At 39.9% G+C, this 17,675-nt stretch overlaps 1 protein-coding gene across 3 annotated transcripts in view; it reads left to right on the forward strand.

The window, feature by feature from the left end:
- The window catches only part of LOC106134928 (protein-L-histidine N-pros-methyltransferase), a 54,305-nt gene extending 36,882 nt beyond the window's left edge, over window positions 1–17,423 (forward strand). For all 3 annotated transcript variants that reach the window (XM_060946598.1, XM_060946597.1, XM_013335072.2), the window contains 3 exons: window positions 14,776–14,991; window positions 15,295–15,470; window positions 15,774–17,423. In XM_060946598.1, the coding sequence (XP_060802581.1) occupies window positions 14,776–14,991; window positions 15,295–15,470; window positions 15,774–15,988 (607 nt within the window). In that variant the 3' untranslated portion in view covers window positions 15,989–17,423. The remainder of the gene's footprint in view (window positions 1–14,775; window positions 14,992–15,294; window positions 15,471–15,773) is intronic.
- The last annotated feature ends 252 nt before the right edge of the window (window positions 17,424–17,675 follow it).

Here is a 17,675-nt window from a genome sequence, read left to right on the forward strand (position 1 = left end):
GCATTCATTACCTTACTGATCATGGCGGTTTTTTAGCAAAACCATCTTCAAAGACCTGTTTTTGGCCAGATTAACCTCAAAACTGCTGTAATTAATCCAATTAATGTTTTGTAATTTGTTATATTTATTTTTATTTGCAATACAAAATTTACAAACAAACAAACTGCATTAAATCTTTAATAATCAATCGGTTGAAAACAAACCCAGATCACGGATAATAACGTTTGGCACTTAACTCAACAATACAGGAGCTAACATAGCCCAATAACTAAAGTTGGCAACACTATATGGAATGCATGACCGATCTCTGCGCAAGAAACGGCATCGCTTCACACCACTGAATGAAGCGATTAGCGCTGAATGGCGCCGGCACGCGGAACCAAACGGGCGGCACGACGGCGACAGCCACGCAGCGTATTGTCTCAGCCGCTCGCTTGACCCGTGCCCCAAGTAAAAACCTCAAAAACCACAGAAAAACAATAAAATCTAACACAAAAAAGTAAAACTCCGTTTTTAATTGGACAAAAAATATTGGACACTTTTTCTCGTTTCATCGGATCCAATCAAAACTTAAGTAGATGAAGACGCGTTTCGTGGCAATGTTGAAATACTTTCACTATTTATAGAATCTACATTCAAAACAGTATTTTCTTATGTAAAATTCTATGATTAACTTGATTGTTAACGAAACAAACAACACTGAAAGTTCAATATAATACTGCGAAGGCTCTAAATCGTGACGCGATGCATATCGAATTAGACAATTGTTGTATTTACAGTTTTTATTTAACTTTCTTCTAACTTTTAAAAAATACTATTAATGAAATACATTAGATAAATGGTGTCTTTTTAGTTTTAACAGAAATACTACTATCGACAATGTCTTCTCAATGTCTTCCGCAACAAAACGAAGGGGTGTTAGAAGTTTGACGTACCTATCTGTGGTTTCGTTTTAAGGGTTTCGTAGTCAATACGTTTATACTTTCGACATATCCACCTGTCTGTCCATCCACATCCATCCACAGCTAGAAATATATTGAGACTACAAACTGCTCATATAACGATGTTTTACATTACGTTACGTTCCTACATTGCACATAGACCGACACACGCTTGACAACAATTTTTGGTTTCAATTGTGTCTGTGAATTCCTTTTTGAATAACGTATGGAAAATTAGGAGATAGCTTCGATCCATTAAATAGCTTTATCTTGAATACCATTTGAAAACTCAAAGAGCATGTTAACGATTTCGCTGAATGCTGGCCATTCAAAGCTCCCTTCTTAAAACCATATCGTCACATTATTTCCACTGTATTTGAAAATCGAATCTCGTTGGAAAATCAGCTCGTTTGGGATAAATCCTTCGGTAACAAGGCGTTTGTTAGGCTTTGGTGCCCGTCGTATGCAGGCGTTAATTTAACCGTGCGCGCGCGCAGCAGCATCTCATTTACCTTATTAAGGCGCAGTCGCACGGCCGGTCGCGTCACTCAACGTCACTCGGCAAGCGGACGCATAAACACCTCCTTAACTATTACTGACAAAGTATAAGTTATCTACTGTTTTTTGTTTTTATATCATAATATTCCCATATTATCTTTTCAATGATCAAAACTGGTTTATGAGACTATTTCAAAATTAGCTTGAAATATCGTTTTTGTATGGAGGAACAAATTGTCATCGTCTGTTAAGTTTGTAGTGTAAGGTTTCAACCTTAGCGCTTTTAACGCAGTTGGGTACTGGTTTTACAACAAGTACCTAAGTAAGTATGTTGTCACAGTAACCATTTCGTTAATTTGAAATTCTGAATCTAATAAAATTGTAATGGTTTTATTCAAATTTGGAGTACAGCAAGTGGAAGGATAAATCCAAGAGCAGCCAGCGCCGGCCGAGCGCCGTAATGAGCTAATTCGGCATGCGCCGCCCGCGCTTCATGCCTAACAATATAGAGATTACAGAAGATCAAAATCAAAATATATTTATTATATTAAACTACAGAAAAATATATATGTGTTTATATTTTTCTGTAGTTTAAACAGTTTGTACCCGCGACTTCTCATCTCCGCGAAGATTTAAAGTGGAATTGTTCTTGAGATGATGTGCTAGCAACCTGTCACTACCTATATTTTTCCGTAACCGCAGCCGTAGGCCGTACAGACAGGTAAATACGTAATGTGGGTGTATGCTTACTTCCATGTGTGTGATAATAAGACACACCAATAAGTATACCAATTTATTATAAAATCTGGTGTCTGAATAAAGTGTTAGTTTTGTACTCTCTTTAATCTATGCTCGAAGCGCATACCTCCCGTAATGCAGCAATGCGGGAAATGCACGGGAAATTTTATTCTAATGGACGTTTTAACTATTCATGCAGATGTGCATGAAAATTTGAATTCTTCTCATGTCGTGTTCGTGCTCATGTCCTCTACTAAGTAATTGTTTGCGCTTACGAAGCTTTAGCATATTCCGAATATTGATCAATTTGCTACGTTTTCATAGAATTTCATTCCGATACTGCTATTACGGCTGACAATCGATAAATGAAAAGATAACGAAAACATAGTCGATGAGATTTCGTAGAAACCGTTAAAACATTCCATTTTTAAACTTGCATCATGTTACAGTAATTAAGTCTAGTAATGTAAAACAGAAGACAATGCCTATTGTTCTATGTAAACGAGGAACGGACCAATCGGAGAGGTTCTCGGGCGACAGTAATTAAAAATTCAAATTAGGAAGCGTCCCCTCGAGACGCCGTTGGTGATTACGCAGCGTTAATTACGCCGGGCCAATTAAAACGGAGGGCGACAGAGCGGCACGGAGGCTAGCCAATGGGAAGGCGACGCTGAAGCGAGGCGTGGTAATTAAACGAAAGGGTTGATTTTCCGGGCGTTCTCGGGGCGTTTAATCAACGCCCTGCGAGCGCCACTCCCTGTGTTTGTTTCAGACATAGTAGACGTGGCTACCGTGACTCGACAGTTTTATCTGCAAACAATAAAAATTTGTAGGGATAACTATAGACTACCTTGCTGTCTTTTCTTATTATATACCTCATTGTATGGTTCGTTTAGCCCACTTGTTGTACTCGTAGATAGAGAATAACAATAAAAAGCACCGAGTGCCTTGAAAACCGTTCGTCAATTTGCACGTTAAAGTTTAAGAAACATCCATTCGAATTAGGTATTTTAAAAAGTAATCAAAAAATTTGTTTATTTTCCATAAAATTCCTCCTTATTCTCCTTAATCTTCTTTGCTTAAAGCGAGGTTCCTATAATAATGCTAAGTTAACCGAAACGTAGATTACTCACAAAAAACGCAAATCGCGAACAATTTCGCCTGATTGCAGGCCCTCTCCCCGAAAGTTAGACGATAAAACTACTTTTCCCCGGTAAGCGTGGCAAATGAAGACGTACTTACGTAACACCCCTTCAAAGAAACAATAGCGCCGGTTTATTTGCATGCAGCTATTCATCGGGGCGTAAAACAGATGTAGGTGGAAAGAATTGAGTCTACCGCATGCGCGAATGTTGCCCTGTCAAAAAACTTTTATAGTGATCAATGTTGTTTGTATGCGAAAAGTAAACATTTTAGTGTACACATATTTTTTCTATGTCTGAGGTAATTTTCCTATAAAACTTACCGTTTTGAAGAAAATCGTGAAAATCCCATTTTCTTACCTTTGACCTTGGGTAATTTTTTTCCTTAAACCGGAATCATGGGGAATTTTGAAATAATGCTTTTGATTGTGTTTTAAACAATTATACTCATTTTCAGCTTGCTGGGAATTAATGTAGCTTCATTCCTATTTTTTGGTCTAAATTGACCGGACTGAAAATAAAATGGAGAAATAAACCATCTACGCGAAGACCGACATCCACGCGGACGGAGTCGCGGGGGAAAGCTAGTATTAAATAAAATTGAAACCTAAATCACATAGTGCCACATATTTGTTCAAATAATTGAGCTCATAGTTGCTTTCTATTGTTTTCTGAGAACCATTCTTTCAGAGAACAATTTAAATATCAACTACTTTAATAACAGTAACTCGGATTTAAGTAAAGCGGCATTAAAATTCTTCATTCAAAGACTGTTGACAAATCAAAAGTTAGATAATGTTTCAGAACCAAAACTAAGTACTTAAATGCGTTTAAGGAAACTTTATAGTAAGTGTCTTTTTTTTACAGTCATGAAACTAACCGCGACCGAAATTCGTGGCAGTTTTTAAGTCATGGCAATACCCACCGTTCCTTAAATTGCGCCACTATTTCCCTAAACGCAGTGTTTTATCCTTCAGCCAGTGTGTTTCAGCCGATATATTACTTTTTCAACGACGTAATGACCTACCAACTGTTTTTATTCCACTTTTATTGCTTCACAAGTTCAATAAAGACGAAATGAAATGAGATTTATTGACTTTCTAATGCCTATGGAATTTTACCTACTAAACCTTAAATGTTAGATAGCTGTCGAATAATACATTCTGATGTAAAAGTGATCATGGGACAAGGCCGCTTTACAATTTCTAATCGTATTCAACCATTACTAAGCAGGAAGCTCTATTTATCTGCGCTAAAATTTTGAAACCAACCAACAGATTACAGAAGTTTTCAGAAACTGGTTTTCCTTATTGAAAATTTCAATCTCGTATCAATAACAGGCCAACATTTCATTAATCCAACATTTCAGTGTTATTAACCGGCCCGATGAAGTATAAATGATCGGCGTAGCCATTCCTGTAGGAGAGTTTACCTCCCCCCACCCGGCCGTCACCGGCAGAAGAAAAATGCTAACACGCCCCCGCGAAAACTATTAGTTATTTTGGCACCCCCTCGCTTCGATTATGGACCGCCGCTGATTCTAAACGCTTGCCGCTGATGTGACCCAGTTATGTTTGCTTTTTGTTTAGTTTTAGAGACTTAGATGTGCCATTTTCTCCTGAGACCAATATTATGTTCAGGTCGGAAGATTCTCATTTGCTGTTAATTTTTGTTCATGTCCTTTTAAGTTAATAAAACGGCTGTCAATCCTAATTCGGAAGTAAAAGAGGATTCTGATGAAAAAATAGAATCACGGCGATCTGACTGTGGGATCCTGGTGGACGACTTTGTTTATTTTCAACGCTCATTGCTTCGAAAAAACGTTACTCTGACGTCCTCCAATAAACAATCTTTCAGCGGAACCGGTTTTTTATGCTGGAAATTGACAATATTTTCAAAATATAGGAATGGAACCAGTTGTATCTTGCTGGCAGATGTTAAAATTCAAAATGACAGTTAAAGAAAATAATCCAAATAAGCAATTTCGGTCTTCCCTAGCTTCTGAAGAGCGCTAAGGACAATAAAATTTACTTTATTATGCTAATTGTTATATGTCAGTAGATTCCAGCAAAATTTACGCAAATTAAAATTAATGAAGTCGAAAGCGACGATGCGTTGCTTCATTTCACAATTGTTTAATCTTCCACATTAAATTAGCACCAAATAAGATAATTTATGTTTTATAATATCAAGCTTGTTACTCAATAACCTTGTGCCCCCCTCTGTGGAGCAAAACAGTCCAAAATTGCAGACGCACTGATGAAATTCAAAACGAGATAAAGAATATAGCCCATAAAAGTTTTCATTGCTGTTAACTTATTTATGAAGTCTGCTACATATTTAAATATGTAACGTTTTATGTTGCGCAATCAACTTGGAGATTTTTTGCGATATCTCTTGTATTGTAATTTGACGGCCACTGTGGCGCAGCGGTAGTACGCTTGCCTGTGACACCGGGGGTCCCGGGTTCGAATCCCGGCCAGGGCATGATGAGAAAAGAACTTTTTCTGATTGACCTGGGTCTTGGATGTTTATCTATATAAGTATTTATTATAAAATATAGTATCGTTGAGTTAGTATCTCGTAACACAAGTGTCGAACTTACTTCGAGGCTAACTCAATCTGTGTAATTTGTCCCGTATATATTTATTTATTTATTTATTTATTATTGTTTGCATTAACTTAATTCATTTACTTATTTACAACCTAAATTAAGTATTTTATAAACCCAAATTCTTATCCTTACTAATATTATTAATTCAAAAGAAAGTTCGTTTGTTAAGGACCTCTTTACAATTAAGTCAATGGACCGATCTTTGGCCGAATGGAATGGATGAAATTTGGACACACCTAGTGCGTAGTATGAAAAAGGACATATGGTAATTTTGATACGGGCGGGGCCGCGGTCTTAAGCTAATTTGGAAGGCTAGACGTGCTTGATCTTCGTACATTATGTAGGTAAATTTATGCTTTTCTTGTCACTAAACTTTAAATACGTACCATATATCTATGATATACCTAAACTGCTTCAGTCTGGATATCCGTTCCATAAGTGTAATAAAATCGATGCAAATCGTAACCAATGCGTGCCACAGTCTCGCTGTCTGAAGATATTTGCAAAATGTAGTCACAAGAAATTACGTCATTTCGTCATCCGGTTCTCACTTAAAGCCCACTGGAATATGCCCGTTTAGTTTCGTTTTCTTTCGGAGTGACTCTGCTTCTACCCAGCATACCAGAGACCAAAAATACATTGCCATATTTCAGCTTCCTAGGCCTAATAATTATTTGGACTGACCGTTTTCATCAGCTTGTTCATACCTCCAGAGTTTTATTATATTTATTGATTCCTAGTAATGGTGTGGTAACCATATAGTATACTTACCTAACCTACTCAACACAAACTACTTACAACCTTAGCAACCTGTCAGAATTTTCTGAATTTGAATTCCATTATTAAATTTAAATCGAGTCTTTTGTCACTATTAGCTCTACCCACCCCAAGTATGTACACTGCCACAAAAAGCTAGCAAACAATGGCTACACAAGATCCCTGGTCATCTGTCATGCATGGCACTTCCGGCGCAAAGGCACCCTTGAAGGCTTTTAATCGACCTCCCTGTGGCAGTCATCTCCAAATGACGTCACGGCTTGTCAAGAAACAACAATCATTCTCATCACATAGTTCCACTCATCAGTTCGATCATCGTAATAGTAAGAATCTGTAGTGAGCCCTCATATTATGAATAAAAATAACAGACTAAATATAGTTTCTTGTGATGCCGTGAGAGCTCTACTTCTGCAGGCAACAGGACACGAGAGAAAACGAAGGCAATGAATTGAATTAATTAGTTGATAGAAAGTTTACAAATCTTAAGATGTTTTTTATCATATTGTGAACAAATAGGTATAGTAATTCTGACTGGGTAGTAAAGTATCATGGCTGATATGAAATTGATATTAACTTTGTATTTCCTATGTGCGTAGATACAACATTTATATAACTTTAAATCACGTAAATCTAAATTAATGTTTGCTGTAAGTAATTACAGATTCCTTGCTTAAAACAATGATTTAAAACCGACCGTTTGTTGAGTGCTACGTTTGCTGATTGAACCTCAAGTTTCTCCAACTGTTATCTCGTATCATTTTCACTACACGTCGCATTAGATGAGAGCGCACATAACACACGTTACATAGCTCGCACAAAAGGCTGACACCGGCACACATCAGCGAACTTAGTTTGCACATACATAGACAAAGCACACATGCACACGAGGTCATCTCCCCTCATTAGGTGGTTAGTTTTCCGGGCGTGTCCGCAGACTCCGGGGGGTGAGGCGCGGGGTGTGGGACGGGGGTCAGACGGGAACTTACTTAATTAATCCAGCCGCGTCCGCCATTGGCCGGGAAAGCGCCGTCTCATCGCCCGCGCGTTAATTGGGCGGGCGGAGATGGCAAGCGCTAATGAAACTCCATTCTCTTAGGTACTCGGCTATAAGGATATTGATGTAGGGTAGTAGGTTGGGTTATACCTTTTAGTTATGTCGTCACAATGCCTTTTCGTAACTTAAATGAATTAGGTGACGCTTTCGTATTAGTAAATCGAATGAATTTATTTGTAACTTTTGGTAAAAATTCTTTTCACTTCACACACAATAGTCACTTACAATTTAAATCAATTGAAATCTGGGAATATACGGAAAACTCTCAAATAACTTGGGCTAGATAGTTTTCTTAGAAGAGTTAGTACAATCCTTAGTTATCTTTGACGATCTGCACAAAAAAAGAAACAGATAGCCCGTTTTTCTGCATCTTTTCTAGAAAATGTTTGAACGAGACCTCTTGGTAGCGGGAGGAAAATCTCATTATAAACGTACAGATATTATTTGGAGCCGGAAGATAGTTTTGCTCGTAATATAGGACGTGGTGTCATAACGTGATTTGCCGCACCTACCCCTAGGCGGCTACATTACAGCGGAATGAAATTACGTTATCAACATTTGCTTTTAAAAAGGGGAAATGGAAAAAATATATGAACCTCGTAGAGCGTTAATAAATATTGTAGTAGGGAAGGAGTTGGCTCGAAACTAATATTGCTCTCGTCGCGTCAAGTGAACGTATAAAGCTCAGATTTAGCGTGAGCCAAGCGGGGGCTGAGCAGGCGCGAAACACCCAGGTAAAGTACCTACTTACACCTCGATATACGAGCAAACGTAAATTATAATATTGTGTGTGTCGGCGCTAACCCTCTCGCGCTCACGTCGTCGCGGGCGGGCGTGTGTGCGCGCCCACTGAAAGAAAAGCAATTTCCTCCGGGCGCGGCGGGCCGGGGGGGAGCGGGGGGCCCGAGGTCTCGCGCGAATATAATTTTGTTCATTTTTTTCATTCGGGCGAGTTAATTCGGCTTCGCGGCGGAGTCGGCTATTGATTAGGGCGCGTCTTACGTTTTAATTTGTTTGCGCGCGCAACCGATGCACCCGCCGAGATGAGCTCCCTGCCTCCCGCCACCCCCGCTCTCTAATGAAGCCTCCGCTAACTACGCGCTAGTAATCATGGGCCTTTTCACAATCACGCTCAAAAGTAAAATGTTTGCTTTCGCCTAACTAGCTTCTCGTGAGCCAACATCGCCTCGTTGCTCTTATAAAAAGAAAATTTCATGGAAGCACTCATATTTTACGGATTTTCAGAAGTCTTTTTGGTTTATTTTCACTAACGTGATTTAAGCTACTCACCTGACTTCTTATTTATGTATTATTGATAAGTACCTATGTTTTTATTGTAGGTACTATAAGCATATTAACCAGATCAGTGGAGCTGCCATGAAAGTGGATTTTCCGATTAAGACGTCTTATAAAGTCTTGGTAGGAAATTCTACTGCTTATTAACGTAAATTAGGCTTAACGTTAAGGCTTATATATTTGGGATTCTTCTTTTAGTCAATAGGCTACTTAGCAACCTGTCACTATTTAAATCTCCATTCTATCATTAAGCCAAACAGCTGAACGTGGCATTTCAGGCTTTGTCTACCCCGAAAGGGATATAGACGTGATTATATTTTATGTTAACATGAATTACTCATTTTCACCTAATGACAAGGAATACTTACGGCCTGTTTTCCATTCTTTGCTTTCGTTTTGATTGACAATTGTCGCTGATGTATCATGCATTAATAATTATGTCATTATAGATTGTCGTTTGAAACCTTCCCGAAACAGACAAACATCGAAATTGGTGTTATAAACTCACAGAATTGCACAACTACATAGGTATAATATGCCGTTATTCAAATATATAGTTACACATAGTAGGTATATACCCGGGGGGTAAATTGTAATATCTCGCTCAGATTTCAAGCGACGTCGTAATTAACGGTGCACCGTCCGAGACGGGGGTGCGCGACGCCATTGGTCATCTCCGTCCCCCCCACCCCCTTTTCGGACTCTCCTCACTCCGTACACCTCCCGGCTGGAGAAACAACGCCGCCTGCATGTGACACATTAGTAAATGAGACGACATTCGTTACGAACTGAACACGGCCAGGAGTTCCGTAGGAAACCTTGCGGTAGTTAAAGGCTTACCAGTTTATACAGGAAGTAGCGGTGCTACAAATACTGCATGATATAAATTTTTAGAACCTTGCAGTTTTCATCATCATAGAAAATTTGATGATTGCATAATGTTGTTTCAAATAGGTATAGGTACAGTTTAATTGCTTTTCCCTTTGTGCATGCGTTTGCACGGAATTCTTTTGTTTGCTTTTTTTCGATTTTATGTCTTACTATTGATTCTCTTTAAATTTAAATATACAATAATACTTAAATGAGATATGCGAAATTGATTCAAGGCACTGCGAATGTTTTGGCTTAGCTCATTCAATAAATCTGGGCCCTGCCGCCTCCGCTCGGCCATTAAACCTCTCGATAGTGGATGCTCTTCAGTGCTCACTTTGTTTTATTACTTTCATTTTATTGTTTTAATTTGTGTGCGGGTGCGCTATTTGCGTGTGCGCAGTTTGTCGCGCGCCCCGCCCACAGAGAGGCGGCCAATGGCGCGCCACCCGCTAACGAACTCGCGTCCGCACGGCGTGCGCGCGCGTCCCGGCGGACCGCGCGCCTGCGCCCGCGCACGTCGCGTCTCCGCGACAATGTTCATTGTTTCAAACGCGCCTCATTTTGTTTTAGTTCCGTCCGAGTCGACTGCGACGCACGCCTCCCACCTCGCGATAATTTCAATGTCGCTACGTATATTCTGATATTGACTGAGATTCCACTCGAAGCGAGTTTTATCGTCGGAGGCGCGTTTCGTCAGAGCTACTCAATAAGCAATAAACCATTCGTCTGCGAGAAGTTATTTTAAACTCTGACTGGAACTCGAATTGAACCCACGCCTTTACACCTTTTAAAGGTTATTGTGTTTCCCAAACGCTAAACTTAACCATCAGCGGTTTATAGACTTCACTTACTTACGCATGGTTGTAAATACTCCAATATTTACAAAGAGAAATGTGAAAGAAAATTTGTATGGCCTTGCTTTTTGTTAACTGGTAATAAACTTATACTTGAATTACTTATAGACTTAAGAACTAAACAAGACCAAGATCTAAGCGTCCAAGCAGCCTTAATAATTGATCGCTACGTTTGTTATTCAAATGTTTTATTTCCCGCTAACTACGCCAGGGCGGGTGCGGCGTCGAACGAATAATATTAAAGGGGAAACTAAGCAATTGATAGTAAAAATGGGCGGTGAAATAGAAAAATATCGTCCGACGCATTCGTGGCCTGGTAAAATATTCAATCGGGGCAATTCGGGTCCGCGTATAAATTCGGTCCCGCCATTATTTGTAGCGTCCTCGCGACCGAAAATCGGTACCTACACTGATAGTCGTCATTTTTCTTGTAGGTATCGTTAATATTTTACGGGTGCGTGTCAACGGTTTATGGGCTCACTCTTAACACTAAAACGTTTTAGCCGTGCTCTCATTGTTTATACATTTTACTATGGACGTTTTTTTATAGTTTATGGTCTTGGAGTGCTGTTCGGGGTTATGACACGCACGCCGTGTGACGCTCGATTATAATACGCCATTCACGTATGTTTTATTGCGGGCTACGTTGTCGCCATGATCTGTCATAGGCAAGTAAAGTACGTACAGAACGCGATTCACGTCAGTTGCAGATGCTCTGTTTGCCCAGTACCTTGGTAATAAAATCTCAGATTTTTAGTTTGTTAAGAGTATCAAAATTCAATTTAATTCTTAGAAAATACTTAATTACTTACTTACTATATCAATTCACACTCCATGATAATGTTTGCAATGTACCTACAAAACAAATGCTCTTGATAGAAAGAAAACAGTATTCTATTTTTTATCTTTGCTTCAACTAGGTATTTCAGAACAAATTTTTGTAATGAAAATCCTAAGCCCCATCTGAATAAGCAAAACAACAATGGCATATTAGTTACAATTAAATTCCAATATATGGAAGACAAAGGCTGAACCTTTTCGTATCCAAGTGTAATTATCCAGCGGAGTTTGCGAGCTTCGAGAAAGAATTGCTCGCCTCGTAGGGGTGGTGGGGGGCTGGCGGGGGGCAGGGGGGGAGGGGGGAGGTAGGCTCACATGGGACGCGCTCTAATGAGGTGCCTGAAAGCGACAATGTCTTTGAGCAAAGCAAATGTGTAGGTATCTACATATGGGGAGGCGCTTCCTATATCTAAGGCGCGTTTATGTGTAATGCCTAGTGACTTGTTTATTTTTTTAAGGAACATATACAAATTATTATATTGAATGGAATGATGGAATGAGCTGTTTGAAAGGAATATTAATGTGGCTATTTATTATGCTTTAACTAGCGCCAACCTTTCAGGTATGTTTTTAAAGACCACACTAAAAGAGTAAAACTGATAAATAAACTAATTTAAGAGGAACAGCTGTTTGAGACCTTTAGATACTTCTGCGTGAGGAAGAATTGGGAAAGTGCCTGTATTTCAACATATTACTGAATTACAGAAATCTAAAGACAGCAAACGACGGCGGTATGTTCGTACTTCCAATTTTGGTAAAATTTCGTCATTTATGATCCAAAAAGAGGCTATAGAAATAACACTCACTGTAAAAATAATTTGATGGTTTTCATACTTTCATAACATCAGCTTTTGAGAATTAATTGGTTCCAGGTATGAAAACAAACATCATTATAAGGGGAAACCAATCATCATTGTATAGGTATAGGTGGGAGGCAGGGTGCCGGCACCGGGTCGCCAGCGGGCGGAGGTTCGCTCGCGCCTTCCGGTCCGCAGCCGGTTTTAATTTCCCGCGCGAGGCGGTGGCGCGTTAAGTTTAAACGGCCGGAGATGAGCCGCACACGTACTAATATCATGCACGGCCCGGGCCGTCGCCATAGCGACGCACTCAAATGACGTGTGTGCCGCGAGAGTGTGAGGTCGGGGGTAATATGATTTGAGCGGCGGGCCGGCGGGGCCGACTCCCCCGCCCGCCGCCCGCTTGTTTGCTCTCCGATGCAATCGCGATACGAGCGCCCCCGCCCCGCGGCTCTGTCCGGCGACACATCTCTCACCTCCGTCGATAACCGCATCGGATTCCTTGTTGCAAGCCACCGCATTCTATTGAAATAGATACGAGCCCGCCTATCCACCTACAGCTACTCGATTTACACGTCACCCCTTGCCGTACATTTCCAAGCCGCGCGACCGACCGTGTCCTCCGTCCTCCCGTATGGAATCCTTTACATTTGCGCGTTGTAACTCGAAACCCACATGCCAATGCCGCACCACCAAATTGAAGATAATGTAAATTGTAAAAAACTACATTTTGGGATAAGTAGTTAGTACTTTTCTATCAAAAACATACAGTCCCTTTGACCAGATTTGTCTATTTCTTCAGTTTAATAGGTAAGCACTTTGACGTATGTTATTTTAAGTTCACGTGTGTCTAAAGAAAGAGTTTAACGATAAGCCTGACTGGCCAGAAATCAAGCATATAAACAACACACATTAAAAAGCTAATTTAAATAGTGACATTTACGCACGTATTTTTTACAGTCGACAACCTTACAAAATCTGCAAAAGGCATTCAAATGTTTTTGAGCTGTCATAATAAAAAAGGGCGGCGTCAACAATGCCAGTTTAAACTCGTTATGTTCATAATAAATCCATCATGTTCCTCGAGCAACAGAGTAAACAGCGTCATACCCCGGTTTTTGCGGAGTGAGTCAATCGCGTTCACGTCCCTACTCGGAATGCGGCGCAACAGATTCCCAAGAGCCGGCATGAGAGTGTGGCGAGCGGAGTGCGCGGTGACAATTACGCGGTGCCGAGCTCATTAGCCGCGGACTCGCCGCGCTTCATGTATCATGTATCGCGCGTCTCCGACTCCGCCGCCGCTCACAATAAAGCAATCAATCCGCGCCGCACCGCAAACGAGCTGCTACGACGGCACCACCACCACCGATATCCGCGCCCGATAATGACACTCTCGTGACAATTATTGCCGGCGACTGAGACATTTCGGTATAACTTATAGATACACCGGTACCGAGACCAAACTTACTTCCCTCGGACTCGTGCCTATAAGGCTATCCTAATAGGGCATTGTAGCGGGCGAGTCGTTTGCGCTGGTAATTGCGGCGCGGACGCCGGGGGCCGAGTATAATGCAGCACGTGATATATGGTACTACGGCTAATAACAGAGAAGGCCTTCGCGACGATTATCCCTTTACTTGGAGAAGACGAATTCGTATCGATCGCAACAACGCTGGCTGGGCTAATGAGAGCTGGATTCGCTAGTGATTATCCACTATCGGCCTTCGCCCGGGGCGCGATGAAGTCGTCTCCGCTCGCGGTGCGGACCCGAAGCGTACAATTTGCCGCACACTCGGCTGGGCTGCGCCGGCCCGCAGCACGCTTGAGTTTTATCCTCCATAATTGCGGCCCGTCGGTGCGAACCTCCAACGACCACCACACGACCAACGGTAGTGGATAATTGCACTATTGTTTCTCCGGCGACTAGCTTACAAATCGTTTTCGAGAATGTTCGTAAAATTAAAGCTTTAAACCCCGAATGAACTTTGCTCGACAATTAAATTAAAACAAGAAAATTAATGGTAGCATCGGGTTGGGCTATAACTCTATGTAAGCGCAATTAACAACGATGAAATTACCACACCCCGTTCATTTTACCACACACCCTGTAATTTTCTTTCTTTACTAAACTTCCATCATACCTAATTGTGCATCAAGTACAAAATATTAGATTAGGTTGAGTATGTGGAAACAGAGGATCCTATTGATATTGCCACATCACAGACATGCAATTAAGTATCGTTATTGCCACATGACAGACGGCAAAATCAATTTGATTTCATTTGTACGTAAGTACTTATTATTTTCTTGGGTAAGTGAAATTATTCACCTCTAATAACTTCTGATTCCAGCTGGCTAGGCCGCGGCTCTATGTTCGTACTATCGGAAGCGCAGGCGCGCCTGATGCTGCAAGCCGCCAAGTGGTCCGGCAGCGGCTCGGCCACCGTGGTAGACGTCGGTGCCGGAGACGGCGAGGTCAGCCGCCGTTTCGCCAATCTCTACTCGCAGAAATACGCCACCGAAATATCGGCTAGCATGAGGAAAGCGTTGAGCAGTAAAGGTTACACGTAAGTAGTCTATGTTAGGTCAGAGTATCATTTCGCAGCAGTGTTAGATCCGAAACAACAAATAAAATCCAGTGGTTAAAAAGCTGACCCGGGGCTTCGAAAACCAACGAGGATGCAACTAAGAACACGGAAAGATGAGGTCTTTTATCATAATTTTGGTCGATATCAGTGCTGTCCGAAGCGCAGAGACGGCTGATGCTACAAGATATTATATGTATCTGACTGTATAACGCTACTACCTAATTTGAACACCGCATCCGATCATTGTCATCATAACCTTTTACAAATCTTTATCGTTTCCAGATTGTTGGACACGGACTATTGGTGGCGCACGCAGCAATTCGACTGCGTGTGCATGTTGAACCTGCTGGACCGCTGCAGCAGGCCCAAGACTATGCTGAATCAAGCGAAGAAAGCCCTGGCGCCAGGCGGCGTACTTTTATTGGCGCTGGTGCTGCCATACAAACCTTACGTCGAAGGTAATTTTTCAAATCGTGTTGCATATGATTAAGCACCTATATGAGCCAAGTAAATAAAGCAAAAGTAAGTACATCAAAAATCAATATTTGATCTGAAATGCTAACTTAGGCTGGAAGTTCCAGTTATCTTAGGAAGGGTGCGCTGCTCTCGCGTTTGCTTTCTCTATCACCCCTTTATCTTCTCAGCCCCTATTCAAGTAGACCTGACTAAAAGCCTACCATTAACATGCCATCGCCGAATGGCTTTAAGAAAGCACGTGTAGTAGGGACAATCATTTGCTAACTGCTTTTGTTTGCTTTCAGTGACGGCAGATCACAAGCCCGAAGAGCGCCTGCCTATCCAGGGGTCCACATTCGAAGAGCAACTAGCATCATTCGTTTCTTTCATGGATGACATTGGTTTCACGCTATCGTCGTGGTCACGCGCACCGTACCTTTGTGAAGGCGATTTCGCGCAAGCGTACTACTGGCTAGATGACTCAGTGTACGTGTTCACGCCAAAAGATGGCGCTACATGAAGTCTTTCATAACACGGCATTTTTTTTTATTCCGATATTATTCCAATCGAAAATAAAAAAATACTTTTATTACTTATTATTAATTTTGATTGGTTGAATTAACCTCAAAACAAAAACGTGATACGCTTCTGTTCCTTGATATTGATATTGTATACAAATTTTTCAAAGCGGCCAAATTATAGGCTTTGGCTGAGGAATAATTTAGGAATGTTAAAGTTATCATATAAAAAACAGTATTTTGATTTGATATTACAACAGTATAATGAATATCAGATCAAAGCATGAATATGCGCTACACTCATTGGTAGACTGTCAATTAAAATGGACGCCACTTAATTGCGGTTACTTTGGTGCTAATCGTCTAAGTAATAAAAAATACATACTCTTCTATTTTCATTCGATAGTACATGAGCCAGCTCTCGTTGAAAATTATCCAAAAATTTATCCCAAGTAATTCCGCGAATCAAGACGAAAAAAGAAGATCTTGACGTAATTGAGTTATATATTATTATATTGTGTAGAAATTTTTGCATGCGAACTTTATGTCGATAGATAGGTACGTACTTAAGTTAAAAATATTTTTATTTTACAAAGTTCCTTATTTTTTATTTAATATTGATTTATTTATTAGATATAATGTATTTAAACACATTATCTCAACATGGAGAGATTCCATAAGTTGTTCTTTATGTTGTCAAGTTCTATACATAGGTACCGAATTTTTCTATGAATATACTAATTCGGTATACTTTTTGTAAGTAGATAGGTGTATTTCAATCAGATGTTAGAAAAATGTATTTTTTAAAGCTTAGTTGATACGAATAATCTTGAGTAAAAATAATCATAGTACAGTTTTTATAATGTCAAAAGTCTATCTCTTCTCAACTACAATTCTTTCAAAATGCATTTATCTTGTGTCAATATTTTTAAATCGTATGTAATTCAAAGCTATTGTCCAATAAACATTAAAAGGAATGACTTAAGAAGGAGATGGTTGATTATTTTCATTTTTTTATCAAGAAGTTTAATTAAACGGCGAATTTATTTAAAAACTATTACTATTGTCTATTACGACAATTTACTTAAGGCTGTAACGCGCACGCGCATTTACATCGAAGATATTGTTTTGGGAATCAATTAATGAAAATAATTGTTGTGTTGCACTGTAAATAAGAGCACAAATCTTGTATTCAACATTTTTATACCTTTATATTACTCACAATATCAATTGTTAGGTTAGAATTTATTATTATATATTTTATCATATTAAATGTATCAAAATATAATTTTTCCATGAATTATTTCCGTCATTCCATTAGTGTTTTATTTAGATTTTTGTTACATATTATGATTAATCATCAGGCGTTTATTCCTTTGTATTAAAATAAAGAAATCTTTGTATTCCATTTCCACGACTGCGATTATTAAGACTTTAATAAATGTTTGTACTCGTAATCTAATTCTTTAAATCCCTCTTTTGTTATACCTTTATAAAAATTAATCAATTGTTGAACTCCCTTCCATTCCCTTCCTAGAAACCGACAAGAGATCTAAATGCAGATACCTATCTTATTTTGACCCAAATACTAAACGATTGATACCCCAGAGGCTGCAGACATGAAGGGCATTAAGTGCAGTTTTAGGGCACAAATTGTTATCCCCCAAATAATCCCCTTGCCTGTTGAGG

This window comes from Amyelois transitella, chromosome 11, assembly GCF_032362555.1.
Source record: "Amyelois transitella isolate CPQ chromosome 11, ilAmyTran1.1, whole genome shotgun sequence".
NCBI classification, from domain to species: Eukaryota; Metazoa; Arthropoda; class Insecta; order Lepidoptera; family Pyralidae; genus Amyelois; species Amyelois transitella.